This window comes from Piliocolobus tephrosceles, chromosome 14 (assembly GCF_002776525.5).
Source record: "Piliocolobus tephrosceles isolate RC106 chromosome 14, ASM277652v3, whole genome shotgun sequence".
Lineage (NCBI taxonomy): Eukaryota > Metazoa > Chordata > Mammalia > Primates > Cercopithecidae > Piliocolobus > Piliocolobus tephrosceles.
The window spans coordinates 44,218,125-44,246,089 of NC_045447.1; the positions used below are offsets into that span (position 1 = coordinate 44,218,125).

General features: G+C 39.3%; 1 protein-coding gene across 2 annotated transcripts in view; it reads right to left on the reverse strand.

The window, feature by feature from the left end:
• Nucleotides 1–27,965, reverse strand: part of RECK (reversion inducing cysteine rich protein with kazal motifs) — an 86,215-nt gene that overhangs the window by 22,410 nt on the left and 35,840 nt on the right. The window contains exons 7-11 of one of the 2 annotated variants that reach the window (XM_023203194.2): nt 20,259–20,292; nt 17,364–17,561; nt 13,051–13,318; nt 9,651–9,830; nt 721–933 (exon numbers count right to left, since the gene is read on the reverse strand). In XM_023203194.2, the coding sequence (XP_023058962.1) occupies nt 721–933; nt 9,651–9,830; nt 13,051–13,318; nt 17,364–17,561; nt 20,259–20,292 (893 nt within the window). Of the gene's footprint in view, nt 1–720; nt 934–9,650; nt 9,831–13,050; nt 13,319–14,703; nt 15,080–17,363; nt 17,562–20,258; nt 20,293–27,965 lie in introns of those variants that run through there. The other variant, XM_023203196.1, reaches the window with a different exon arrangement.

Consider the following 27,965-nt stretch of genomic DNA (forward strand, 5'->3'; position numbering starts at 1 on the left):
AAATAAGCTCCTTAAGAAGAGCAAAGTTGGCTGGGCGCAGTGGCTCACACCTGTAATCCCAGCACTTAGGGAAGCCGAAGCGGGTAGATCACGAGGTCAAGAGATCGAGACCATCCTGACCAGCATGGTAAAACCCCGTCTCTACTAAGAATACAAACATTAGCTGGGCGTGTAAGTCCCAGCTACTTGGGAGGCTGAGGCAGGAGAATTGCTTGAACCTGGGAGGAGGGGGTTGCAGTGAGCTGAGATCATGCCACTGCACTCCAGCCTGGAGACAGAGTGAGACTCCATCTCAAAAAAAAAAAAAAAAAAAAAGAGCAAAGTCTAACAGAATATAAGACAAGTACAGAAATTAACATATAAAAATAGAATTGTGCATCAGAGGCATTTAATAAATGTTTCATGAACCAAGTTCCATAAGAGAAGTACAAATAAAGGTCTATAGGAATCTGTAGTAAGGATAAATTATTTTCAGCTGGAGAAATCTGGGAAGATTCTATGGGAATGTCTGGTATTTCAGAGGAGACAAGGACAGCCAGCAGGTGGTGATGAGGGGAGCAGTATTTCAACTACAGGAGGAAAAAGTGGGAAAGCATTTGACTTACGGGGGTGACAGGCAAAGGAAGTGGTGAGAGAGAAAATTCTATGGAGAGGCTCTGGCTAGAGATCATGGAGGGTCTGAACTAAAGCTGGAGAATCATTAGGATGAAAGAAACTTACTTGCAAATAATACTTCCCCGGGATTTACTATGACAAGGTTTAATCTGCAGTGAACAAGCTATTGCTTTCCACATCTCTGGCTGGCACTTTTTAATATCGAGAACAGGTATATTGATAAATGGCATCTTGATGCTTCCTTTCTCCCACAACTTCATGTCATTCATGGCTCCTTGATCTGACTGTGCATTACAACTCCTGAAAAGTTCTGTTGGCCTAAAGAGAAAAAAAGTCCAGAAAGAATCAAGAGGCAATTATTTTCTAGAGAGAAGCAATGAGTAAAATACTGACATACTAATGTATCATAAAAATCTGGTTTTTTAAGAAAGCACATACAACCCATGAAGGGATATCAGCTTCGACTGTATGAAGATTCAGTGTAGACACTAGCATTAAATTCTAATTGCATGTTTTCTTTTTAACAGATTCTTGTGAGGCAGTTTAAAACTTTACAATGCTCCGAAGAGGACTATTATCCCCAGACTGTCCCATTTCATTTCATAAAATAAATATTATGAGGCCAACTTTTTAAAATGGTGACATAATTACAAAAACTAAATGCACTGATTTTATGGGTACAGCTTGATGTGCTTTGACAAACGTGTACATCCATAAGCACATCTAAATCAATTAAGGAACACATCCAACATTTCAGCCAGTTCCCTTGTGCCACTGTTGACTTAATGCCTCCCTGCTGACTGTAACTTAGAGGCCATAACTATTTATACTTATATCACCATACATTAATTTTGCCTATTCTAGACTAGGTACAGTGGCTCACACTCGCAATCCTAGCACTTTGCGAGGCCAAGGCAGGAAGATAGGTTGAGCTCAGGAGTCTGAGATCAGTCTGGGCAACATAGCAAGATTTCATCTCTACTTTAAAAAAAAAAAAAAATTAGCTGATGTGATGGCATGCCTCTAGTTCCAGCTACTCAGGAGGCTGAGGCAGGAGAGCCCAGGAATTTCAGGCCAGCCTGGGCAATATGGCAATACCCCATCTTGAAAAAAATTTAAGCGAATTTTAAAGTAGTTATCAAGTTATTTAAAATTATAACACACCCATTACATGTTAATATAAGTATCATTTTTATGAAAAATAACTCTTTTCCAAAGTAAACATTAGCGAGAAGAATAGGACTGTTTTACAGTTTTGCAAATCTCTGTGATGTCTGGCTTAATAGAACTCAGGTGGATTTTCATACCTGCTTCTGCATTCAATCTGTTGCTGTATCACATGTTGTATAGCCACTGGAAATTTGTTTGTTGTTGTTGTTGTTGTTTTTGAGACAGGTTCTCACTTTGTCACCCAGGCTGGAGTGCAGTGGCATGATCACAGCTCACTGCAGCCTTGACCTCCTGGGCTTAGGTGATCCTCCCACCTCAGTCTCCCAAGTAGCTGGAACTACAGGCACCCACCACCACACCTGGTTAATTTTTGTATTTTCTTTATTGCCATGTTGCCCAGGCTGGTCTCAAACTCCTGGGCCCAAGCGATCTGCTCACCTTGGCCTCTCAGAGTGCTGGGATTATAGGTGTGAGCCACCAGGCCTGGCCTAGAACATTTTTTATCACTCTATAAAGTACCCTTGTGCCCCCCTCTACTCAATCCCTGATTCCAGCAGAGGAAAGGATATTCTGATCTTTATCACCATAGATTACATTTGCCTATTCTTGGATCTCATGTGTCAAGAATGTATTTTGTGTTGGGCTTTTTTTCTCAACAAAAGATTCATCCGTTGCTATCCCATTGTTTGGATGCACCACAATGTTATATTCTTTCATTCTCCTGATAGATATTTTGGGTTCTCTCCCCCATTTTTCGGGCTATTATGAATAAGGGTACCAGACAGGTCTTTATTTGGACATATGTTTTCACGTCTCTTGGGTAAATGCTTCAGGATAAAATTGTTAGGTCATAGGTCTAACTTTTGAAAAAACTGAATAAAAGCTCCAAAGTCCTTAAACTATATTCTACTCCCAGTAGTAACATACTACAAGAATTCCACTTGCTTCAATATGCTTCATATGCTTACCAGTCTTTTAATTTCAGGCATTCTTGTGAGGGTGAGGAGGCATTGAATTGCTATTTTAATTTGCATTTTGCCATGACTAATAATAATGAACCCTTTAATGTACTAGATGGCTATTTCCTTTAAACTTTTTTTAATGGACAAAAATTATATATTTATTGTGTGCAACATAATATATATAAATATGACACATGTGGAATGGCTAAATTAAGCTAATTAAAATATGCATTACCTCACATACTTATCTTTTTTTTGTGGTGAGAACATTTAACATCTACTGTCTTGGCAACTTTCAAGTATACAACTCACTGCTAACTACAGTCACCATGTTGTATAATAGATCTCTTGAACTTATTCCTTTTGTCTAAATAAAATTTTGTGTCCTTTGACTAACATTTTCCCAATCTTCTCCCCTCCCTCTTCCCTCTTCCCTCTCCTCCTCCTGCACCACCCTCTCCAGCCACCCTCTGGTAACCACTATTCTATTCTCTGCTTCCATGAGTTTGATTTTTTTAGGTTCCACATGTAAGTGAGATCGTGCAGTATTTGTCTTTCTGCGCCTGGCTTATTTTATTTAATGTCCTCCAGTTTCATTCATATTGTTGCAAAAGACAGGATTTCCTTCTTTATAAAGGCTGAATAGGATTCCACACTGTATATATACCACATATTCTTTATCCGTTCATTCATTGATGAATACAGGTTTATTCCATATCTTGGCTATTGTAAATAATGTTGCAGTGAATGTGGGAGTGAAATATCTATTCAATACGCTGATTTCCTTTCCTTTAGATATGTACCTAGTAGTAGAATTGCTGGATCATATGGTACCTTCTTTAATTTTTTGAGGACCCTCCATACCATTTCCCATAATGGCTGTACTAACTCACATTTCCATCAACAGTGTCCAAGACTTCCCTTTTCTCCATATCCTTGCTAACAACTGTTATCTTCCATCTTTTTGATACTAGCCATTTTAACACGTGTGAAGGGATAGCTCATTGTGGTTTTGATTTGTATTTCCCTGATAATTAGTGATGTTGAACATCTTTTCATATACTTGATTAAATGGCCATTTGATGTCCTTCTTTGGTAAAGGGTCTGTGAAAGTTTTTTGCACAATTTTTTCTTCTTCTTCTTCTTTTTCTTTTTTTTTGAGATGGAGTCTTGCTCTGTCACCCAGGCTGGAGTGCAGTGGCACGATCTTGGCTCACTGCAACTTTCATCTCCTGGGTTCAAGCGATTCTCCTGTCTCAGCCTCCCAAGCAGCTGGGACTACTGTTGCCTGTCACCACACCAAGCTATTTTTTAAAAATATTTTTAGTAGAGACAGGGTTTCACCATGTTGGCCAGGCTGGCCTTGAACTCCTAACCTCAAGTGATCCACCTGCCTCAGCCTCAGCATATGTTGAACATTCCCTCTCACGTCTATGACTTGCCCCTTCAAGTTTTAAATGTTGTCTTTTGGCAAACAAAAGATTTTACTGTTGAAGTCTAATTCATTTTTTTCTTTTAAAATTATATATTTTGTGTCCTGTCTACAAAATGTTTGCCCGCACCAAGTTTGTGAAGATGTTCTCCTATGAGCTTTATATTTTTAATTTTTATGTTTAGTCCTATGATCCATCTGGAAGCAATTTTTGTGTAGGGTGTGAAACACACGTTGAGCTTCTTTTTTTTCCCTCTCCATAAAGATATTCAATTATTCTAGTATTATTTGTTGAAAAGATGTTTCTATTTTTTTATTTTATGTTATTTTTTCTTTTTTTGAGACGGAGTTATTGCTCTGTTGCCCAGGCTGGAGTGCAGTGGCACAATCTCGACTCACTGCAACCTCCACCTCCTGGATGCAAGCGATTCTCCTGCCTTAGCCTCCCAAGTAGCTGGGATTACAGGCGCCCGACACTATACCCAGCTAGTTTTTGTATTTTTAATAGAGATGAGGTTTCACCATGTTGGCCAGGCTGGTCTTGAACTCTTGACCTCAGGTGATCCACCCACCTCTGCCTCCCAAAGTGCCATTACAGCCACCATACCCAGCCTTTTTTTTTTTTTTGAGACAGGGTCTCACTCCATCACCCAGGTTGGAGTGCAGTGGCATGACCTTGGCTCACTGCAACCTCCACCTCCCAGGGTCAAGCCATCCTCCCACCTCAGCCTCCTAAGCATCTGGCACTACAGGTGCACACCACCACACCCGGCTAATTTTTTTTTTTTAAGACAGAGTTTAGTTCTTGTTGCCCAGACTGGAGTGCAATATGTGATCTCAGCTCACTGCAACCTCCGTCTCCCGGGTTCAAGCGATTCTCCTGCCTCAGCCTCCCAAGTAGCCGGGATTACAGGGGCTCACCACTATGCCCAGCTAATTTTTTTTTTTTTTGGTATTTTTAGTAAAGACGGGGTTTCACCATGTTGGCTAGGCTGGTCTCGAACTCCTGACCTCAGGTGATCCACCTGCCTCAGCCTCCCAAAATGCTAAGATTACAGGCGTGAGCCACTGTGCCCGGCCAATATTTTGTTTTTTGATTGAGATGGTGTTTCACCTTGTTGCCCAGGCTGGTCTTGAACTCCTGAGTTCAGGCATTCCAACTGCCTCAGCCTCCCAAACTGCTGGTATTATAGGTGTGAACCACCATGCCTGGCTGAAAAGATGTTTATTTTTATTTATTTATTTTTTTTGAGACGGAGTCTTGCTCTGTCGCCCAGGCTGGAGTGCAGTGGCCGGATCTCAGCTCACTGCAAGCTCCGCCTCCCGGGTTTACGCCATTCTCCCGCTTCAGCCTCCCGAGTAGCTGGGGCTACAGGCGCCCGCCACCTCGCCCGGCTAGTTTTTGTTATTTTTTAGTAGAGACGGGGTTTCACCGTGTTCGCCAGGGTGGTCTCGATCTCCTGACCTCGTGATCCGCCCGTCTCGGCCTCCCAAAGTGCTGGGATTACAGGCTTGAGCCACCGCGCCCGGCAAGATGTTTATTTTTGTATTGAATTGCCTTGCTGCTCTTGTTGAAAATTAGTTTACTATACTTGAATTGAATTTCCTAATCTTTTATTGAGGATTTTGACATCTCTGAGTGACACAAGACTACAGTTACCTTGTTTTTAATGTCCATGTCAGTTTTGGTATCAAGGTAACGCTAGCCTCATAAGAGGAGTTGGGATATGTTATCTGTTTCCTGAAAAATTACTGCATAATTTTTTCCTTATGTGTTTGGTAAGCATTACCAGTAACGCCAGAAGTTTCCTTTGTGTGAAGATTTATAATTACAAATTCAATTTCTCTAATAGTTATAAGAATAGTCCTAATTTGTATTTCTTCTTGTGTTAGTTTTGGTTTTTAAGGAATGCATCCATTTCATCTAAATTGTAGGATTTACTAGCATAAAGTTGTTCATAGTATTCCTTTTTTGAGAGGGTCTCACTCTGTCGCCTAGGCTGAAGTGTGATGGTGTGATCTTGGCTTACTGCAACCTCCGCCAACCAGGTTCAAGCATTTCCTTTGTGATTTCTTCTTTGTAGCATAGATTATTTAGAAGCATATGTTTAATTATCAAATATTTGGGAAGATTTCAATATAGTTTATTTTTATTGATTTCCAATTTGATTCTGTTGTGTTCAGAAAATACATTTTTTATGATTTTCATCTTCTGACAGTGGTTGAGACTTGCTTTTCAACCCAGCATATGTTGTTCAAATCCTCTATATCCTCACTGATTTTTTTCCATTTGTTCTATTAGTGAGGGAGAGGTGTTAACATTTCTGAATATGATTGAATATTTCTCTCTCTTTAGGGTTCACTTCTGTTTTTAAGTATTTTGAGTATATGTACCTATCTGACATTAGGTGCATATATGTTTAGGTTAATTGTATCTTCATGATAAGTTGAACTTTTATCATTATAAGGTGATACTCTTTATCTCCAATAATATTCTTTGTCTTTCCAACAACCTGTCTTTCAATTGATGTTTTTAGTTCATTTACATTTATGTAATTATTGATACAGTTGGGTTTAAGTCTCTATCATTTTGCTGTGGTTTTCAATTTGTCTCCTTTTTCTTTCTGTCTTCTTTTGGATGGATCAAGTATTATTTTAGTGTTCCATTTCATATTTCCTATTAGCTTCTAAGCTATACCTCTTTGTGTTGTGTTTTAAATTAGTGGCTGCTCTATGCATAATATATGTCCATTATTTATTATAGTTTTCCTTGAATTAATACTATATAATGCCACAAATAATGTAAGAAACTTATAACGGTAAAATTATTTACCTCTCTCATCCTTTTTGCTACTGTCATATATCATATATTTTACTTCTATGTATAAATTCCACAATACATTGTTATTATTTTTGCTTTAACCAATTACTTTTGAAAAATATAACATAAAAGAAAAAAAGAAAAAGAAATAAAGAAAAAATATTTTTCATGTTTACCAATGTTTACCAATCCCAGTGCTCTGTAGGTCTGAGTTTTCATGTGGTATTTTCCTTCAGACTGAAGAATTTCTTGTAGTGAGAGGCTGCTGGCAGAAAATTCTGAGTTTTTTTTTTTTTTTTTTTTTTGGTTTGTTTTTTGGTAATACCTAGAAATACCTTTAAATTTGAAGAATATTTTCACTAAATATAAGATTTTTTTTTTTTTTTCTGAGTACTTTAAGGATACTATTTGGGATACTACTTGATGGTCTTTGGTTCTCCATTGTTTCTGAAAGGAAGTCACTTGTCATTTTTATTGTTATTCCACCATATGTAAAGTGTCTTTTTTTCTCCCTTTGGTTGCTTTAACTATTTCTCTTTGCCTCTAGTTTTCAACAGTTTGACTATGATGTGCTAGGTGTGTCTCTCTTTGTATTTATCTGGCTTGGGGTTTACTAAGGTTTCCCAAAAAGTGGGTTAATGTATTTAATCATATTTGGAAAACTTTCAGCCAAGGTTTAATCAAATATTTTTCTGCTCCTTTCTTTCCTTTCCTTCTGGGTTACTACCACAGATGTTATATCACTTATTCTCTCTGTGCTTTGGTTTAGATAATTTCTATTGAGCGATCTCTGAGGTCACTGACCTTTTTCTTCTGCTGTGTCTATTTTCCATTCCCCACAATAAATTTATTTTAGATATTGCATTTCTCAGTTTTAGAGTTTTCATGTGGTTTTTTTTAGCGCTTCCATCTCTCACCTATATCTATCTTTACCTGTAGATCTTTCAACATATTTATCATAATTAGATTCTTTATCTGCTAATTCCAATAGTTGGGTCACCAATGGGTATGATTGTTTTTTCTCTTAACTATGGGTCATATTTCCTATTTTTCTCATTTCTAGTAATTTTTGATTGTATAATGGACATTATGTGTGATACTTTGTGGGATTTAGGATTTTGTTACCTTCTTTGGAGGAATGTTGTTTTCACACCAGCAGGCAGTTAAATTACTGACAAATACCTCCTTCTGGAGGCAGTTTCAGGTTTTGTTAAGGTTTTTCAGCTTTACCTTTAGCTCTTGGATGTTGTATGTACTCCCAATGTTTGGCTCTTATAGGGTTTACTAGGCCCTTCTAACTTGGCATGATCTGAATTCTAAATCGTCTGCCCAGCAAATGCTAACTGCTATAATCTATGTTCACCTTCCCCTGGGTTCCTTGTAGTCTCATCCTGCAAAAGTACAATTTAGGAGTCAGCCAAGGACTTAAAGGGAGTCTGTTCATGGATTTTGGGACATTTCTTTTTGTGGTTCCCTCCCTTGTGGGATTTTTCCCCTTCAATATCTAGCCTCTCCGGCAGGACCAAACTCTGATATCTCACTCCTTAGGCCAAGACTGCTGCTTTCTGCTTGAACTCTACTTCCCATGAAAGGAAACTGAAAGTGCCTATGAGGAAGAAGAGGACAAATGTGGCTTTTGCTCAGTGTGGTTTCTATCTTTCAAGAGATGTTGGCTGCTCGTGGTGGCTCATGCCTGTAATCCTAGCACTTTGGGAGGCCAAGGCGGGCAGATTGCTTGAGGTCAGGGGTTCGAAACCAGCCTGGCCAACATGATGAAGCCCCATCTCTACTAAAAATACAAAAAAAAAAAAAAAAAAATTAGCTGGGCATGGTGGCAGGTGCATGTAATCCCAGGTACTTGGGAGGCTGAGGCAAGGGAATTAATTGCTTGAACCCAGAGGTAGAGGTTGCAGTGAGCCAAGATCACGCCACTGGGTGATCGTGCCTGGGTGACAGAGTGAGACTCTGTCTCAAAAAAAAAAAAAAAAGATGTAGACCCTCCTGCTTTTGATCAGTCTCCAATACCTTCAAAACAACTGTTCTTTTATATTTCATAATTGGTATTGGTAGGGCTGTTATTCTCATACAAGCTACTCCACCATTACTAGAAACCAGACCAGAACTATGTGCCAAAGTTTAACTATCAAACATTTCAGATGTACTCAATCTCTAAATCAGGTATTTACTGGCTAATACTCTATCACCAGTTTTAAAGCTATCTAAATTTTCTCACTCTAAGTAACACTCTGAGTATTTTAAAAAAGATGTGTGTTAGCTTGAAGTAAACACCATCTGACAAAAATATCTAGAACTTCCTTCTGGCCCAACTGAGTGATTCTCTTCCCTTTTGTCCTCTTTATTTCCACTTACTTCCACTGGTGGTACAGTAGAAGGGAGAGGGGACTGACAGCAGAAGAGATTCTTTGAATTCCAGAAGCTTGAGGTATCTCTAGATTGGAAGGGACTTTGTAATAGTGTTTCCTTTCCCAGAGGTGACTTACCGGATGGAATACTGCATTTAAAGATGAAATCATAAAGAAATATGACTTTCTTTTAACCCAACAGGAACAAAATCAGAATAAAGTGGTATTTCACTTATTTATAATTAGTGATAAAATATTTCTATTCCATGTATAATAATTTGTCCTACCTGTTGTTAAAATTAGTACAGTAAGTAAGGTTTCTACAGCCCAACTGGCAAGGTTCCCGGACATCTGCTAAACAGGTCAACATGGACACTTCCACTGGATTATATTCACAAAAGCGATCAAACTCTTGCCAACTCTGTGTATTGCCCCAGCTCATGCTGTAAAGTTTAGTGCAGAGTTCCCTGAAAGAAGAGCACAAATGCAGAAGCAGACATGAGCCAACCAAGTAAATATTTGATTTGCATAAAACTAAAACTCTCTGAACTATATACTTTGGAATATATGTGAGAAAAAAAGTAAAAAAACCAAATGACTTATTTCCTAGAAACTAGAGCCAGAAAAAGTGATTGTTTTCCATGGAAAACAGGCTTCTTTCATTGTCTACCTTTTCTCTTTTTGTCAAGGTTGCTAGAAATCTCAGTGCCAAATTTAATGTTCAATTACAGTATTTGTGCATCCTTAATTCCCGGCACAATTATTTCCCCCTATATCTTTCTGATTTCTTTTTACTTTTACTTAAAGCACATGATTTTGCCTCCACAAAGATATATTCCCTTATATTTATGTTCAGTCACAGAAGGTAAAACTAGGACATGGTCCTCTCATTTCTTTTAAGAAGCATGATAGACTTAGGGTACATTAGTTTCTTCCTGAAAAACTATACAAAAGCCATTTACATTCCCTAAGATATTCCAAAGCCTCTATATACTATTGTAATTAATACACGATATTTTATTTTTAGTACTCAATGATTACAAAGCAACTTAAGTATGTGTATACAGCTAAAACATTCGTACCATTTCTAAAGTGCTCTCACATATGATATTCATTCATTTTATTTATGAAATACATGTTTACAATATAATTTTCATATTATTGAAATATATAAAACTGTAAGTAAAAATTCATTCACCTTATATTTTATTTGACTGTCATATTTACCCCTATGATGAAGATATCTTTACTTTTACATTTGTTCATTCACCTCACCAATGTTTATTGAGTGTCTATCTTGTGTAAGGGCCTGTTCAAAGCACTGGAAATACAATGGTGAATAAAACAGACAAGGTCCCTGCTATCAGGGAGGCTTACACATTATGGGAATAAGGAAGCTGCAATCAAGTTACATCAGGTAACTTGATCTGGAAACTTTCCTTTTTCTAGTCCTTAACTTGCTTTCTTTCTTTTTTGTTTTGTTTATGGAGACAGAGTCTCACTCTGTCACCCAGTCTGGAGTGCAGTGGCGTGATCTCGGCTGACTGTAGCCTCTGCCTCCTGGGTTCAAGTGACTCTAGTGCCTCAGCCTCCCAAGTAGCTGGGATTATAGGCATCTGTCACCATACCTGGCTAATTTGTGTGTGTGTGTGTGTGTGTGTGTGTGTGTGTGTATTTTTAGTAGAGATGGGGTTTTGCCATGTTGACCAGGCTGGTCTGGAACTCTCGACCTCAGGTGATCCACCTGCCTCACCCTGGAATTACAGGCATGAGTCACTGCAACTGGCTAGTCCTTAACTTTCTATAGGTTAGGTATCCCTCATCTGAAATGCTTGGGACCCAAATTTTGGATTTTTTTTTTTGATTTTAGAATACTTGTATATACCTAATGAGATATTTTGGGGCTATGACCCAAGTCTAAACACAACATTAATTTATGTTCATATATACCTTATATACATAGCCTGAAGGTCATTTCATACAATATTTTAAATAATTTTGTGCATGATATAAAGTTTTGACTGCATTTTGACTGCGACCCATCACATGAGGTCAGGTGTGGAATTTTCCACTTGCGGTGTCATGTCAGCACTCATAAAGTTTCAGATTTTGGAGCATTTTGGTTTTCAGATTTTTGGATTAAGGGTGGTCAATCTGTATTTGCCTTGGACAGGTTATTTAACATCTCACTGTTAGTTTCTTAAGTGTAAAAGAAAAATTACATAAATTTCTCCAATTATCTCCTAAGGTTTTATGAAGATGAAATCTGATGAAAATGAAAGCCTTCAGCAAACCATAAAACCCTATATCAAGTTTAGAGACAGGGAAAAGCCTTCCTTACTGAAGCTCTTTTGGGACAACACAGCCATTCCAATCTCTAGTGACTCTATGTAGGTATAAACGTTTTCGTGGGCATTCAAAGAAACACTCAGCATCCCTCCCATAAATATATTTATTAACTTCTATAAGCAACCCAATTTCCTTAATTACAAGCCTAATTTAATTTCCCTTTAAGCCTTTTTGTTAATTTTCTTTGGATAACTTTCAGGTTTTTCATGTCTTTATTTATTTGGAGACAGAGTCTCGCTCTGTCTTTTTCCTGTCTTTAATTAATTAATTTATTTATTTTGAGATGGAGTCTCACTGTGTCGCCCAGGCCGGAGTGCAGTGGCGCAATCTCAGCTCACTGCAACCTCTGCCTCCCAGGTTCAAGTGATTCTCCTGCCTCGGCCTCTCAAGCAGCTGGAATTACAGGCACGTGCCACCACGTCCCGCTAATTTTTGTATATTTTTTAGTAGAGACAGGGTTTCACCACATTGGCCAGGCTGGTCTCAAACTCCTGACCTCAGGTGATCCCCTGCCTTGGCCTCCTGGAGTGTTGGGATTACAGGCACGAGCCACTGCGCCTGACCTTCATGTCTTTAAAAAAAGTTGCCAAAGTTTGATTGACAGTTACTAAAGTTTGATGAGCTATTCCAGGCAAAATTTTTTGCTAAAAGTCCATCCAATTTAGAAACCACAGGAAAGACTGTTTTACTCCTGGTATTTTATATTCATTTCAGGATATCCTAGTAACATGGGGTCCCTTTTTACCCCAAATATCTCTAATAAAGCACATTTCTATTGTACCTGTGTTCTACCATGATCTTAGTTATCTCCATTTGTTTTTGTCTCTAGACTGCAATTCCTACATCCTATATTTGTATTGTTAATTTTTCATCCCTAAGTGTATCACCCAGATGAATGCCATATGCTACCACCTAACTTTGGTTATAAGTGTTAACCCAGGTTATCCACCAATATAATAAAAAGTTCGAAGTTCCATAATTTAATAAAGAGAATGTCCCTTAGATGTCAGATCAAAACATCTTCTAAACTGTAAGTTTACTTAATGATCTCTATAAGGATAGAATTCATCTACTGCATCATCTTAAATATTTATTACCCTGACAATGCTAATCCTCCACACCCCAAAATGCTGTGCTAAAAGCACTCAATATACAGAACAATGTTTTGTATATGGTACACAATGCTCAATACACATTTGTTGGATGAAAGAATATTTTATATTTTCTAAATGCTAAGCCTATACCATGTAAGAATATAACACATGTTTGCTAGGCTTAAAATCATTAATTAAAATGCCATTTTCTACTGATTTTAGTAAAGGACAATGAAATACTAACCTACATGTTGAAGTGTTTGCTTTAGAACAACAATGCAATTTAGCCCCATCAAGGCCCGTAGAGGGAGGAGGGTGTACAGTGACTCCAGGGTGAACAGATTGTGAGCTTTCAAGAAAACACTGCCAAAGAGGATCTTGAGGCAAGGGCTGGGTCTTACAACCCTCGATGAGACCATCAACAATCTCCATTTCCGTTTTCTTGGACATCAGAATTCTCTTGCAGGCATTTTGGCAAGCGTGGTCTTCAGCTCTGTCACAGCAATATAAACCTACATTTTCAGAATATAAGTGGCTTAATTAGCTGTTTGTTTGTTTTTATTATACTTTAAGTTCTGGGATACATGTGTAGAACGTGCAGATATGTTACATAGGTATACAGGTGCCATGGTAGTTTGCTGAACCCATCAACCCATCATCTACATTAGGTATTTCTCCTAATGCTATCCCTCCCCTAGCCCCCCACTCCCTGACAGGCCCTGGTATGTGATGTTCCCCTTCCTGTGTCCATGTGTTCTCACAGTTCAACTCCCACTTATGAGTGAGAACATGCAGTATTTGGTTTTCTGTTCTTGTGTTAGTTTGCTGAGAATGATGGTTTCCAGCTTCATCCATGTCCCTGCAAAGGACATGAACTCATCCTTTTTTATGGCTGCATAGTATTCCATGGTGTATATGTGCCACATTTTCTTTATTCAGTCTATCACTGATGGGCATTTGGGTTGGTTCCAAGTCTTTGCTACTGTGAATAGTGCTGCAACAAACATACGTGTGCGTGGTTTTTTTTTTTTTTGGTCATGCTCTGCTTAGCACAGAACATGGCAGTATAGTGGAAGCCATTACTACTACTCTTAGTTATATGTCAGTATTTGCAGAATACAGGCCCTACCAAATTCTCTCTCTATTACTTTGCAGTGTAGCAAAAAGGTGAGGAGCTAAAGGTGGACAAGGTATCTATTACCAGAATTCACCACTGTCCCCAGTCATGGGATCTTTAGCACCATCCTTACAAAAATGAAAGGCTATCCTACACCTAAGAAGTTCTCACAGGAGAGGTATTTGACATTCCTAGAAAAGGTGTTATAGATCAAGCTGGAATTATTTCCTGCTAGAAACAATTACCTAAAAGGGATTGTGTTCTTGACATGAGAGAAATGATTAATTTTTATAGCAGCAAACACAAACACCATATTGAGAGGTGAAGCCAGCTGGGCTTCTGGGTTGGGTAGGGACTTGGAGAACTTTTCTGTCTAGCTAAAGGTTTGTAAACGCACCAATCAGCACTCTGTAAAACGGACCAAGCAGCAGGACCTGGCGGGGCCAAATAAGGAAATAAAAGCTGGCCACCTGAGCCAGCAGCAGCAACCTGCTTGGGTTCCCTTCTATGGTGTGGAATCTTTGTTCTCTCACTCTTCACAATAAATCTTACTGCTGCTCATTCTTTGGGTCTGCACTACCTTTATGAGCCATAACACTCACTGCGAAGGTCTGCAGCTTCACTCCTGAAGTCAGCGAGACCACAAACCCACTGGGAGGAACAAGCAACTCTAGACGCCACCTTTCAGAGCTGTAACACTCACTGCAAAGGTCTGTGGCTTCACTCTTGAAGTTAGCGAGACCAAGAAGCCACCGGAAGGAATCAATTCCGGACACAATATTTCATCACATTCCAGGACCACATAAAGCTTTTATGTATCTTATGCTACTGTTGTAACATACATAATACAGTAGCGAACTCTGACAAGGTATCAGTTTGGCTCTGCCTTTAATTTTCTCAAAGAATCGGAAATAAAAAAACACTTTCAACCATACTACAGAATTCAGAAGGGCTTCTTTGAAGTAGTTTTCTTTGACTTTGGAAGAAATCTGTGCATATCTGTTTGGCGCCTTCTTTTCCAGATTCCTCTGTATTGGCAAAGACGGAGATGGCTGTTCTATCCTTAAAACTTCTTTCGACTTTTTTATTGAGCTGCCATCTCCTTAGCTCCAGCAGTACCTTTGTATAGACTAAATGTCAGAGAGCACAGAGCGGCCTTTAAAACAAATGAAGGTTATTGGGGCAATGCTTCATCCTCTGATTTTGACCATACGGCTATACCACAGGATGTCAAAAGCCATTAGAGTTCTGATTTAGATGGTGGCCAAGCAAGGCACACAGTACTGCTTTTGAGTTACAAAAAATAAGTCTTTCTTTCTTTTCGTCTTTTTTTTTTTCCACCCCAAGACAGGGTCTTGCTTTGTTGCCCTGGCTGGAGTGCAGTGATGCGATGATGGCTCACTGCAACCTTGAACTCCTGGGCTCAAGCAATCCTACAGCTTCAGCCTCCTGAGGAGCTGGGTGTGCCACCACACCCAGCTAATTATTACAATTTTTTTTTTAGAGCTGGATTCTCGCTTTGTTACCTAGGCTGGTCTCAAACTCTTGGCTCAAGTGATTCTCCTGCCTCAGCATCACAAAGCACTGAGATTACAGATGTAAGCCACAGAGTCTCTTTCAATATCCCAGTGTAAATCAAAACATTGACATCTTATACATCAGCCTTTGGTAAGTTTAGTCAATCAGTTTTTATAAATCTGATCACCTCTAGATGAAGAAAATGGATTCCAGGATGTACAAAGCTGAGACTCTGAAGAGCCATATCAGGTGCAGTTTCATCAGGAGGCCCTGATTTTTAAAAGATATCAGGCTGTCTTCTCATTTTTATGACTTTTTAATTACAAAAGTAATAATTGCTCATTGGCAAAAATTCAAACACTATGGAAAATATATAAAGTGAAACAATTAGGTATAAACTAAAAATGTATCACACTATATTTTTAGTTCTGTACTTTTTTTTTTTTTTGCTTAATACATCTTGGACTTCACTATTTTTTAGAGACAGGGTCTTGCTCTGTCACCCAGGCTGGAGTGCAGTGGCACAGTAATAATTCACCGCAGCCTTAACCTCCTGGGCTCAAGCCATCTTCCTGCCTCTACCTCTCAAGTAGCTAGGACTACAGCTATGTGCCACCATGCCCAGTTAATTTTTTAATTTTTTGGAGACATAGGGTCTCACTATGTTGTCCAGGCTGCTCTTGAATGCTTGGCTTCAGGCAATCCTCCCATCCAGGCCTCCCACAGTGCTGAGGTTACAGGTGTGAGCCACTATGCTGGCCAACTCGGGCCGGCCTCCCTCCCTCCCTCCCTTCCTTCCTGACAGAGTCTCACTCTGTTGCCCAGGCTGGAGTGCTGTGGTGGAATCTTGGCTCAATGCAACCTCCACCTCCAAGGTTCAATCAATTCTCCTGCCTCAGCCTCCCGAGTAGCTGGGATTACAGGCACGTGCCACCACACCTAGCTGATTTTTGTATTTTTAGTAGAGACAGGGTTTCACCACATTGATCAGGTTGTGCTCGAACTCCTGACCTCAGGTGATCTGCCCACCTCAGCCTCCCAAAGTGCTGGGATTACAGGCGTGAGCCACCGTGCCTGGCCTTTTTGTTTTGTTTTAGAAGGGTCTCTCTCCGTCATCCAGACTGGAGTGCAGTGGCGGGATCTTGGCTCACTGCAACCTCAGCCTCCCGGATTCATGCGATACTCCAGCCTCAGCCTCCCAAGTAGCTGGGATCACAAGTGTGTGAACCTGGCTAATTTTTGTATTTTCTGTAGAGACAGAGTTTCACCATGTTGCCCAGGCTGGTCTCAAACTCCTGAGCTCAAAACGATCTGCCTGTCTTGGCCTCCCAAAGTGTTGGGATTACAGGCATGAGCCACCACACTCAGCCTTGGACTTCTTTCTATGTAAGAAGTCCTTTTTTTGTTGGTTGCCAAGTTTTTATTATTCTATAGGTATGCCATAATTTATTTAATCAATTTTAATCAATACTGTATTGATGGATGTTTGGGTTGTTTGTAATTTTTCTCTATTATACCAGCATTGTAGTGAACATTGTTTATATGCATATATATATTTTTTTGCAAATTTGTATAAGTTTTCTTGTGAGATAAATTCTGAGAAATGGAACTGCTAGATCAAAAGCTTATGATAATTTGAAATACTCATGGTCATTACCTAACTTCTCTCCAAAAAATCCGTATCAGTGAACTCTCCCACCCTCAGAATTGAGAATTCCTGTTTCCTCATACCCTCTACAGTCTCATCTTTCTTGGCCCCTTTTGGCTGTGACAATATTCTTCAATCTGCCAAATCTAAATACCAAAGGAAGTCTGATATTTCTCAAATGACCCAGACTGCAGATATCTACAAGAACGTATCACTTCTTTGTACACTCTTTTACCAAAGATTGAAATGAGAAGAATATGTCCCTTTTACTTACTATCTGTTGGGTTCCTCATTGGATAAGATTGAGTATAATTGTTCACACAATGTATTAATTGTGGACTAATAGAGGCACAATAATTTTCCACTGCTTTGATCTGAGATGGACCAGGAGAAGAGTCTGTTCGAAAAATGGCTTGACAGTATTCTCGGCAGTTTGTGTGATGACCTGCATAACTGCAACAAACCGAGCCCACTATGGAGAAAAAAAGAGAAGGCACTGAAATGAAAACAGCTTTTTCTTAACATTAAATCAACCTCATAATGATGGAACAATATGTCTTTCTAAATTTGAGAAATAAAACCATGCCACAGAAGATGAACACTTAAAATCGGCACTTCTGTATGTTTAATCATGGGGACATTCAAGTGCTCACTAGTATAAGAAAGTCATTATTCATCAACTTACAATCCGTAGTCCAGTGGTTCTCTACAGGAGCAGTACCACACCCCACAAGGAGTTGGACTACGACAGGCATTTAGTACATGGGGGTTAGGGCTGCTAAATGTCTTGTAACGCATAGGACAGTCTCAAACAACAAACACTGTCTCTCAAAATGCCAAGAGTGCCCATGTTGAAAACCAGTGAAGCAGTGTCTTTCTGTGTTAGATTTGTAGAGGTTTATAAACACAAAGCAAAGCAAAACAAAACCAAACCAAAATAAAACAAAACCCCAAATCCCTCACATTTATAAAACAGGGCCAGTAAAAACTAAGTGATGAAAGGATCATTCAATAAATCTGACATTTATATAACTGTATATCTTGAAAAAAAATCCCGAAAGTTCTATACACTTTGAACATCTATCTGTAAGAGTATGCCTAAATTGAGATGGACTTCATCTCACAATTGATATGACCTGCTTCAACACTGAAAAGAAAACTCATTTGAAATAAATATTACTATGGATTTATGTATTAAAAAAATTAATGGGCTGCCATTGAAGGTATTCTGGGAGACCTAGATGAGTACCTGGGGGTGCAGATGTGGGATCTGTAATGGACAAGAACAAGAACCCCTCACAGGAATCTAAGGGAGTCTTTGGGAGGCTGAAGGGAGAGGTAGAGGTATGGCAGGAAGAGGTTAAGAGAAAGTAGGGGGGTCGGGTGCTATGGCTCACACCTATAATCCCAGTACTTTGGAAGTCCAGGAGTTTGAGGCCAGCCTGGGCAAAATGTTGAAACTCCATCTGTACTAAAAATACAAAAATTAGCTGGGGGCGGTGGCATGTGCTTGTGGTCCCAATTACTAGGGAGGTTGAGGTGGAAGGATGGTTTGAGCCCAGGAGGCGGAGGTTGCAGTCAGCCAAGATCTCGCCACCACACTCTAGCCTCAGTAACACAGCCAAACCTTTTCTCAAAAAGAAAAAAGGAGAGAGAGAGAGAGAGAGCAGGGAGGAAATTCTTGATAATTATTAGGAATAGATGTGGAGGAACCAGAATCAGGTTTCCAGTGAATTCCAAAGACCAATGAGTAGGGAGTTCAGGTGACTTCCAGAAATAATGATAATGATGATAATAAAGTCATAATTGAAGAAACTGAACTAGGACTGAACAGATGTACGACAAGCCTCAGTTTCCCAGACCAGGAAACTATTCCATACCTGCTGTACCACCTCTTTTAAACTTGCAACTACTACCAAACTTATTGTGTTTATTGCCAAAGAGTTCATTTTCTTCACAAAGAGCACTTTTTTTTTTTTTTTTTTTTTTTGAGACAGAGTCTCGCTCTGTCGCCCAGGCTGGAGTGCAGTGGTGTGATCTTGGCTTACTGTAACCTCCGCCTCCTGGGTTCAAGCGATTCTCCTGCCTCAGCCTCTCTAGTAGCTGGGATTACAGGCACATGCCACTACACCCAGCTAATTTTTATATTTTTAGTAGAGATGGGTTTTCACCATATAGGCCAGGCCAGTCTCGAACTCCTGACCTCAAGTGATCCACCCATCTCTGCCTCCCAAAGTGCCAGGGTTATAGGCGTGAGCCACAGCACCTGGCCAAAGAACAATGATTAATGGCCACATTTATCACTATAAACCTCAGTGATGGTGGTGGGGAATAGTGAGGACATGTAAGAATAGACATATAGGAATAGGACAAGATGCCTATCTTCTGATTCTTCCAATCAGCTGGCCTTTTCACCAGTGTGGGAGGACATAAGATTATGTGCCTGAGATCACCTGGAAAATCTTGAACTAAGCCCCAGTCAGAAAGGATAGAAGATAAAGTACAGACAGCAAATGTTTCTTATAATCCTTCAATATACTTCCCTGCTGAGCTAAAGAACTCTTTGTTCCTTACATGTGTTTTCCCATCTCTAACTGCGCTCACTATTCCCTTCACCTGTAAGCCCTTCCTCCAATCTCCATTTCCTCCATTCTCTGCTGTTCACATCTTACCCATCCTTCACGGCCCAGATCAGCTACCAACTCCATGAAGCCACCTCTAAGTACCCCTGCAAAATATGATCCCTTCTTTCTCTGAATTCCTGCAGCACTTTATCCAGTGACACTATCTCATATCCTGCCATATCCCAGGGTTCTTTGTGTACAGGTCGTGTCCTCCACAGATGTGTCTGCCCCACACTGACCAAGTACTCAATCAATGTCTGCTGAATGAACTGAGACACAGCACTCAGCAAGTGCTACATTACATAGCATGGGTGTACTTAACTTCTGAAAATGGGCCTATTTATTGGGTTGTGATCATCCTCTAGCACATACAGCTTTAGTCTCTGCATTGTAGATCTACAATTAGGACATGGGAATTGTTATAATACATGAATGACCTAAATACACCATGGGAAACAGCCTATCTGAATCCTGCTGCACACATTGCTTCAGATGGCTAAGTATATCTTTGGACTGCTTGTACAACCATTGACAAATATACTTACTTTCATTTCTGCTAATGCAACTGAAAAGAGCATTCTGTAAATTAAAGAAAAACAAACAGAAATTAACAACCAGACAGAATTTGTAATTTAATTCCACTTTATGGTTACATGGAAATCATGATATTAAAACTATTTAATTCTTCTCTAAATCCAAGACTGAAAACACAGAAGTTATGAAAAGATAACCTGGTAAAAAGGGAAACCATCTTCCAACATATATCAGGATCAAGATGACTACTCAGAGCCATAAGCTGACCAGTTATAGCAAACTAAGTTTATATAAAGCTGTGTGTATGTGGGGTTGGAGGCGCTACAAAGTTTTAATCTTAATTATTCCTTGCAGGATATAAAAAACTTTCCAGAAAATAATCTAATAAATGACATCTAGGGAAATATATATTTCATGTAACCACTGCATTTTAGATTTGAAAGGACTTTAGACATTATCTCTACCTGTTGTCAAACATGGCTGTACACCGGAATCACCTGAGTTTCCTAGACCTTACCCTAGACTACAGATTCAGAATCTAGGGGTGAGGCACAGAAATCCAAATTTTAAACAAGACTTCAAACATGGCTTTTTTATAGCCATCCTGGGACCAGAGTTTGGGAATCTATCATTTTGCAGATGAAGAAATTGTTTCCTCAGCAGGGAAAAGAGACCCGCCCCTGGTAACAGAAAAAGTCAAAAGCAGAGTTTGAGACTATAATTAGTGTCTCTAGAGTGCGTATTGTTCAGAAGACACACCCAGTATTAAAGTTAACGTAAAGAAAATAAAACCCAAAACAAGACAAAAATGAAAAACTTATACAAAGCCATTTGGATATTTAGGGCTTGTCAGCTATGATTAATATCAATCACAATGGGAAGATAATGACTTCCTAAAAGAAATAATATGGGCATAAATTACAGGCAGAATAAAATCAAGCACACCTTTATTGTTGAAACCAGATGATTTTGGCTTTTAATTGCAGCCAAACTGCAAGCTGTCTAGGTGACAGGGATTTGTTAAAGGATCAGCTACTAGCATTTAAAACCTAGCTTCAAAGATCCCTCTATGTAGCTTTGTGAAGCTATATTCATTCATTGTCTCTGCTAAATAATATTCCATTGTAGGAATATGCCACACTTGATTTAACAATTTAAGGCAAAACAAAATAAAACAGAAAACCCTGGGCCTCATAGATAAGGGTTCTGAATTCACCCAATATGAATTCTTTCTGCTGGAGACTCCATCAAGCAATATAACAGGAGTGAAAAAGTAAATATTCTTAGTGTTCATTAACAATGATCTTGTTTATATCTCTCTTCATTCATGTTTCCTTGTTTTAGTGTGACTTTTCAGTTATCCATTATCGATAATGCTCTATTTAAAGGGATTCACTAGACTCAGGAACACTTATAAAATGATCTAAATCAATATTAAAAAGTAGTCAGCTACCAGTCGGCCAAGGTGGCTCACACCTGTAATCCCAGCACTTTGGGAGGCCGAGGTGGGTGGGTCGCCTGAGGTTGGGAGTTTGAGATCAGCCTGACAAACATGGAGAAACCCTGTCTTTACTGAAAATACAAAATTAGCCAGGTGTGGTGGTACATGCCTGTAATCCCAGCTACTCGGGAGGCTGAGGCAGGAGAATCGCTTGAACCCGGGAGGTGGAGGTTGCGGTGAGCCGAGATCGTGCCACTGCACTCCAGCCTGGGCAACAACAGCGAAACTCTGTCTCAAAAATAAATAAATAAATAAAAAATAAAAAATAAAATAAAAAAATTAAAAAAAGGTAGTCAGTCATCAACTTTCTAGCCCTCTTTGACTGGATGAATACAACTCTCATTGCTCTTTTCTTTCTAATAAGATGTTTGTTCCCTTTGGTTTGGCTTTTTTTGACCTGGTACCTGAATAAATATGTTTGATATCTTGGTGGCTGTCTTGGGTTGCATGGCCTGATTTTCTAGTATTTGACATTTTTCTAGTTATTTTTAAAGTTTCCACAGAAGTGGTTTTCAACCGGGGTGATTTTGCTTCCCAGGGTACATTTGGCAGTGCCTGGAGACATTTTTGGTTGTCACAACTGAGGGGTGGGGAGTGCCAGGAGGCCAGGGACACTGCTAAGCATCCTACACTGCACAGGACAGTCTCCCTCCCCCAAAACATTATCCAGACCAAAATGCCAATGGTGCCAAGACTGATAAACTCTGCTCTAGAGACTTACACATTTGTTCAACCTGGATGTTTAAAACACTGACCTTACAAATAAATGTCACTCAGCCTATGGATCACTTAGCTTCAGAGAGAGGTACTACTAAAGGAGACAAAACCTGCGAAATGTCAGAAATCATCTAGTACAACTTCCTTATTTAACAGAAGCCAGAGACCAAGACCTAGAAAGGGGAAATACTTATGGACAATAGCTTTTACTTACAAACAGGGCATGGCAAACTATAGCACACAAGCCAAATCTTGCCTGCCACCTGTTTTTGGAAATAAAGTTTTTATTGGAACACAGATATGCCCATTCATTTACATACTTTCAAAATTGTAATTTTTTATTTACATACTTTTTTAAATTAAAAAATTTTTAAGACACAGGATTCTGCTATGTTGCCCAGGTTGGCCTCCACCCTGCTGCCTCCCAAGTACCTGGGACTACGGATGCATGCCAAGCTCATTTACATATTTTATATGGCTACCTCACATTAAGTACACTTTTATGGCAAAGTTGCATAGACAGAGAGTGAATGATCTCCAAACCTAAAATATTTGCTATCTGGCCCTTTACAGAAAAAGTCTCCCAACACCTGAAGAAAAAGGAAAACAGCAGAGTTGCTTCCCTTGATGTCACATCCAGAGTTCAGAGATGTTCTTCAAGCATCTCTTATTTCTCTTGATGTTCATTAATAGACCTTTCATGCCTAAGTTTACCTGAATTTGTTGAACTAAAAATCTTGTATATTTTCAGATGGCAGCATCATGTGAAAATTACCATTAACTACTAACATTTTAGTGTTAATAAATACCATCTTACCTCTTCACCCATTTTAAGGTTTAAAATAATGTTCCTTCATTCCAGTTATCCAGCAATTGATGAATAAATTCTGTTACACCTATCATGATTTAATAGACTGATCATATCTCCCTCTTTGATGAATGACTCCTAAATTTACTATATGTAACTCTACCTTTTTACCGCTTTAACTACTGCTGATTAGTCTGACAGGGCTTAGGACATACACATAATGAGTTATAGGATTAACTTAATAGTTTCTTCATTTCTTAGGTCAGCCTGTCTTGAAGTCTTAGCTAGTCAATTTTTAAGTCTTTCAAAAGTCTGCCATCTGACTTTTGAAAGGTAACTTTCTGACTTTTGGAGGTAACTGAGGGTTCGTATTCACTACTATGGAGTCTCTTTTCACCTGCTTACCAATGCCACACCCAATGTGCCCCCATATAACAGATCCCTCCCCTACTCATGTTACTCAAGAATAGGTCAAAACTATAGCAGTGCGGAGGTGAGGATCTACCATAACCTCAAAGATGCAAAGAACATGCCAGCATACTGGAGTTGACAGGGTCTCAAGAGAACTTCAAATCCAAAAGCTGTCACTATCTAGTCGGAGAGCCAGATATGCACAGCAAGCAAAGGGCAGAGCCAGAACTGGAACCCAGACTGCCCTGCCAGTGCTCTTCCATGACACTGCACCAACAATAGTCTGGATTGTTTTTCTCAATGCAGCCAATGCAAGGTTGAATGTTTGTTCACAGAGTAATCTATTTAACCAGTCCCCTATTTTTAAAGTCAGTACCTTAAATTGTAACCAAAAAAGGTCACCATTTTCTTGAGGCTAATATTATTTTCCTTAAAAATATTTTGATCCTAAAAAAAAAACTTGATCCTAAAATCTTTCCTGTGGTAGCTGCTCTCAATAGCTAGTTCCCTGCCCTACTCTCACTATTAAATTCCTGAATATTTGACAATTAGTACTCCCAAGCTGGTAGATGTCAGCTCCAATATATTACTACATAGGGGTGTGTCAGGATAGATTCAGGAAGAGGGAATTCCAGGTAGAAGAAGCCCTTTGATCCAGTGTTGGGAGCATATGAACTGTGGGCAAACCTGGCAGAAAAACAGAGTAAATCAAAGTTGAGGGAGCCCTATGTGATCCTTCATGCCATACTGGTTTTCCTTTTGGTGGGGAAGAGCCTTTGGGTGCGCCTGGGTGGTAGACTCTGCTGGTCCAACCTCTAGCCCAGAAGTTCGCTTTGCAATTTATTTTCTGCCTCTTCAGTGACCCTTTTCTACTGATTTTAGAAATATGAAACTGGTTAAATAGATTAATCTATGAACAAACATTCAACCTTGCTTTGGCTGCACTCAGAAGAGAGAATTCCAAATAGTCCATTACAATACAGTGAGACAAGACTATTCTCACAATGCAGTGTCATGGAAGAGCACTGGTAGGGCAGTCTGGGTTCTAGCCTTGGCTCTGCCCTCTGGTGCTATGTATATTTGGCTGTCCAGTTGGATTTGGCTTTTGGATTTGAAAAAAATGGTTCATTCCTCCATTTGTCCACTTGTTTCAATCCTTTCTCTGTCCACTGCCCTTTTACTACTGGCTACTCCAGCTCTCTGTCATTTTCATCAATGATAAGGATGATGACAACAAAACACTCATCATATGAATCTTGTAAAAAAAAACTGCAGATTTGAATTTTTGATGATTTAGTTACTTTTGGACAAAGACCAAACAGAACATTTTATTAACTGTTATGTTAATGTTTTATATGCCCAGTACTTTCTACTTAACTAGGTTACTAGTTAAAAGTAAAGGGGCTACTTCGTTTCTAAGGCCTCAATAAATAAAAACCTGTTTCCTTTTCACAGATGGGTTGAAATTTCTTCCAGTTTAAAGTTTTGCATTTCATACAAGAAATCTAGCTCATGAAATGCTAAATAGGAGAGGTTACATATAACTGATCTTTAAAAACATAAATGTTTTTAAGCCTCTACAAGGTGTGTTTTCCTTGTGGATACCATGCCTGTCAAAAAAGTATAGGAGACTAGAATATGTAAAGGAGTTTAATGTCATGACTTGGATATATCACTAAACAAGTGATTCTTAAATTTCTTCAGCCTTCCAAATGATGTGTCATTTCAATAGATACGCAAATAACAATGAACACTCAAAACAGAAATGAGCTTTATAGGTCTAGACTGCTCAGAAAAATTTGCTCATTATCACCACAGGGCACCCAACCAGCTGGAAGCAAATTCACTGGCAAGTAACATCTGCAGAGAAACACAAGGTCTAGAAGAGAGCCTAGCACAGAGTATGTGCTTGTGGTGAACTAATTGCAGTAATGGCCCCAATTTTTCATGTTTCCTTTTATCTATTTCTTGTACACTAACTCTGGCCTTAGCCATGTGACTTCCCTTGCTTTGGCCTAGTGGACACTAGCAAGCTTGAAGCAAGCAGTTGCCCGAACTACACTTGCATGTTTCCACTTTCTCTCTTGGACTCCTGCCACCACCATGGGAACATGCCTGAGCTAGTCTGCTAGAGGGAGGAGAAAACATGGAGATCTGAGCTGACTTAGCCAAGGGCATCCTAAAGCAGGCAGCCCCAGGCTGACCTGCCATCTGATTGATTGCAGACGGATGAGTGCGCCCAGCTGGAATCAGCTAAGCCTGGCCAGAGCAGAACTGCCTGGTAAGCCCTTAGATTTGTGAGAAATAATAAACTGTTACTGTTTTAAGCTATGGAGTTTTGAGATGGCTTACTATACAACATTATTGGGATAACAGATAGTACTCAGAATGACAACATTCTCCACAGTACAGTAGAGAATGAGCACTTTCTCCACGCATTCCAAGAGTGTAAAACATTCACACAGGGTTTCCACATAAAGCTGATATACTGTGTTACAAAGAACCTTGAATAATTCTGTTCTCCGGAGTGGGAAAAAGTCTATAAAATTTTTCTATCTGTAAAAGTAGTGACTGCAGCACTTTGTTACAGGCAACAGCTTTCTGCTCATCATTTAAGTCTTACCTGCTCTGTGAAGACTTCCCCATTTCCCTAGGCAGGGTTTTTTTTTCCCTCCAGGCTCCAATATATCTTGTATAGACTTCTAGCAATGTACTTGTCTCACTGTATTATAATGGACTATTTGGATTTCTCTCTTCCCATGGACTAACTATCAGCTTCTTGCAGACTAAATCCTTTCATTTTTGTACCCTGAGAACAATGCCTGATACATATTAAATATATTGGTTCAGTGTGTATCAGTTCAATGAATGTTAAGTGAATGAATGACAGAGACAAAGATAATTATATGAACTCTGTCCCAGGAACTCAGGGGTTAGTATTAAAAAGAGACATGTAAATATAGTTATGCTATAGAGCGACAAATGCTATAATAAAGCATGCAAAGGGCTTAGAAGTAGTGATCAATTTTGTGTGTGGAGAGAAGAATGGGCAGGAAAAGCTTTAAAGCGGTGCCATTTAAACCAGGATTTAAGGCAAAGGTTACTCTAGTTCAATAGGGGTAGTGATGTTCTGGGACCAGCTTTTTTTTTGTGGGGGGTAGTTGTGGAGAAAAATCTGGATTTGTAGTATTTGCTGATGTTCACGGTGCAAATACCTCCACCCATGGCTGATTTTAAGTTACAAGCTAGCTTGCAAAATCCCTGAATATTTAACAAGCAGTACTCCCTAGCTGGTAGGGAGCTGGTATTGCCAGCTCCAATATACTACACTTTTTGTTCCAAGATTCAGAAGAAGGAATTCCAGGTAGAACAAACAATTCGTACAACTACAACTATCAAATAAAACAACAGGGTCAATCTGGGAAACTATAAGCAGCATGCTGCTTAAGTGTAACAGAGAGAAGAATCAGGAGCTAGACTGAGAAAAGCTTGGGATACTGGGCTGAGGAGCATGAGCTGTGTTCTACAGGGAAGCAACTGAAGGGTTGAAGGAAGGTAGTGACGTGGGTCAAATCTGGTCTTTAAAGAGATGAATCTAGAAGTGGATATAGTAGATAAGAGGAGAAATTAAGACACAGGAAAACTAGTTTGGCAGCTATTATAGGCATCCAGAAAAGTGGCAGAAAGACCTGAGCTAAGGCAATACCTGAGGATCTGGAAGGGAGACTGATTTAAGGTATATTTAGAAGGCAACTCTTTAGGCTTGAGAGACAGTAATTGGTAGGAGGTGATGAGAAAGAGGAAACAGTAGACAATACCTCTTAGGCATTTAAGTTGATGTGCTTGGAAGGATCGTATTGGTACAACAACCAAACAAGAAATGCAAGAAAAATCTTAAGTTTTATTTTGGTATGTGTATGTGTGTGTGTGTGTGTCTGTCTGTCTGTCTGTCTGTGTGTGTGTGTGTTGCTGCTTAGGGATGGAAAGGAGGGAAGGGAAGGCAGAAAAGGTGGAGGAAGTAATAATCAATTTGGTTGATTTGAAATCAATCAATTTTGGTTTGATTGTTGTTCCAAGGGAACATCAAAAGTACATGTATCCAATAGTGTTCAGGAGCTCAGAAAAACGAGTTAGCAATGAAAATGCTGAAGTTGTCAGCATATAGGAACAATTAAATCTATGGGAGATGAGACTGCTTAAGGGGAAAACTTTGGCCACTTAAGATGAGACCAGGTCACAATCTAATCTGATTTGATCAAATTTCCCTTTTGGAATGATCTC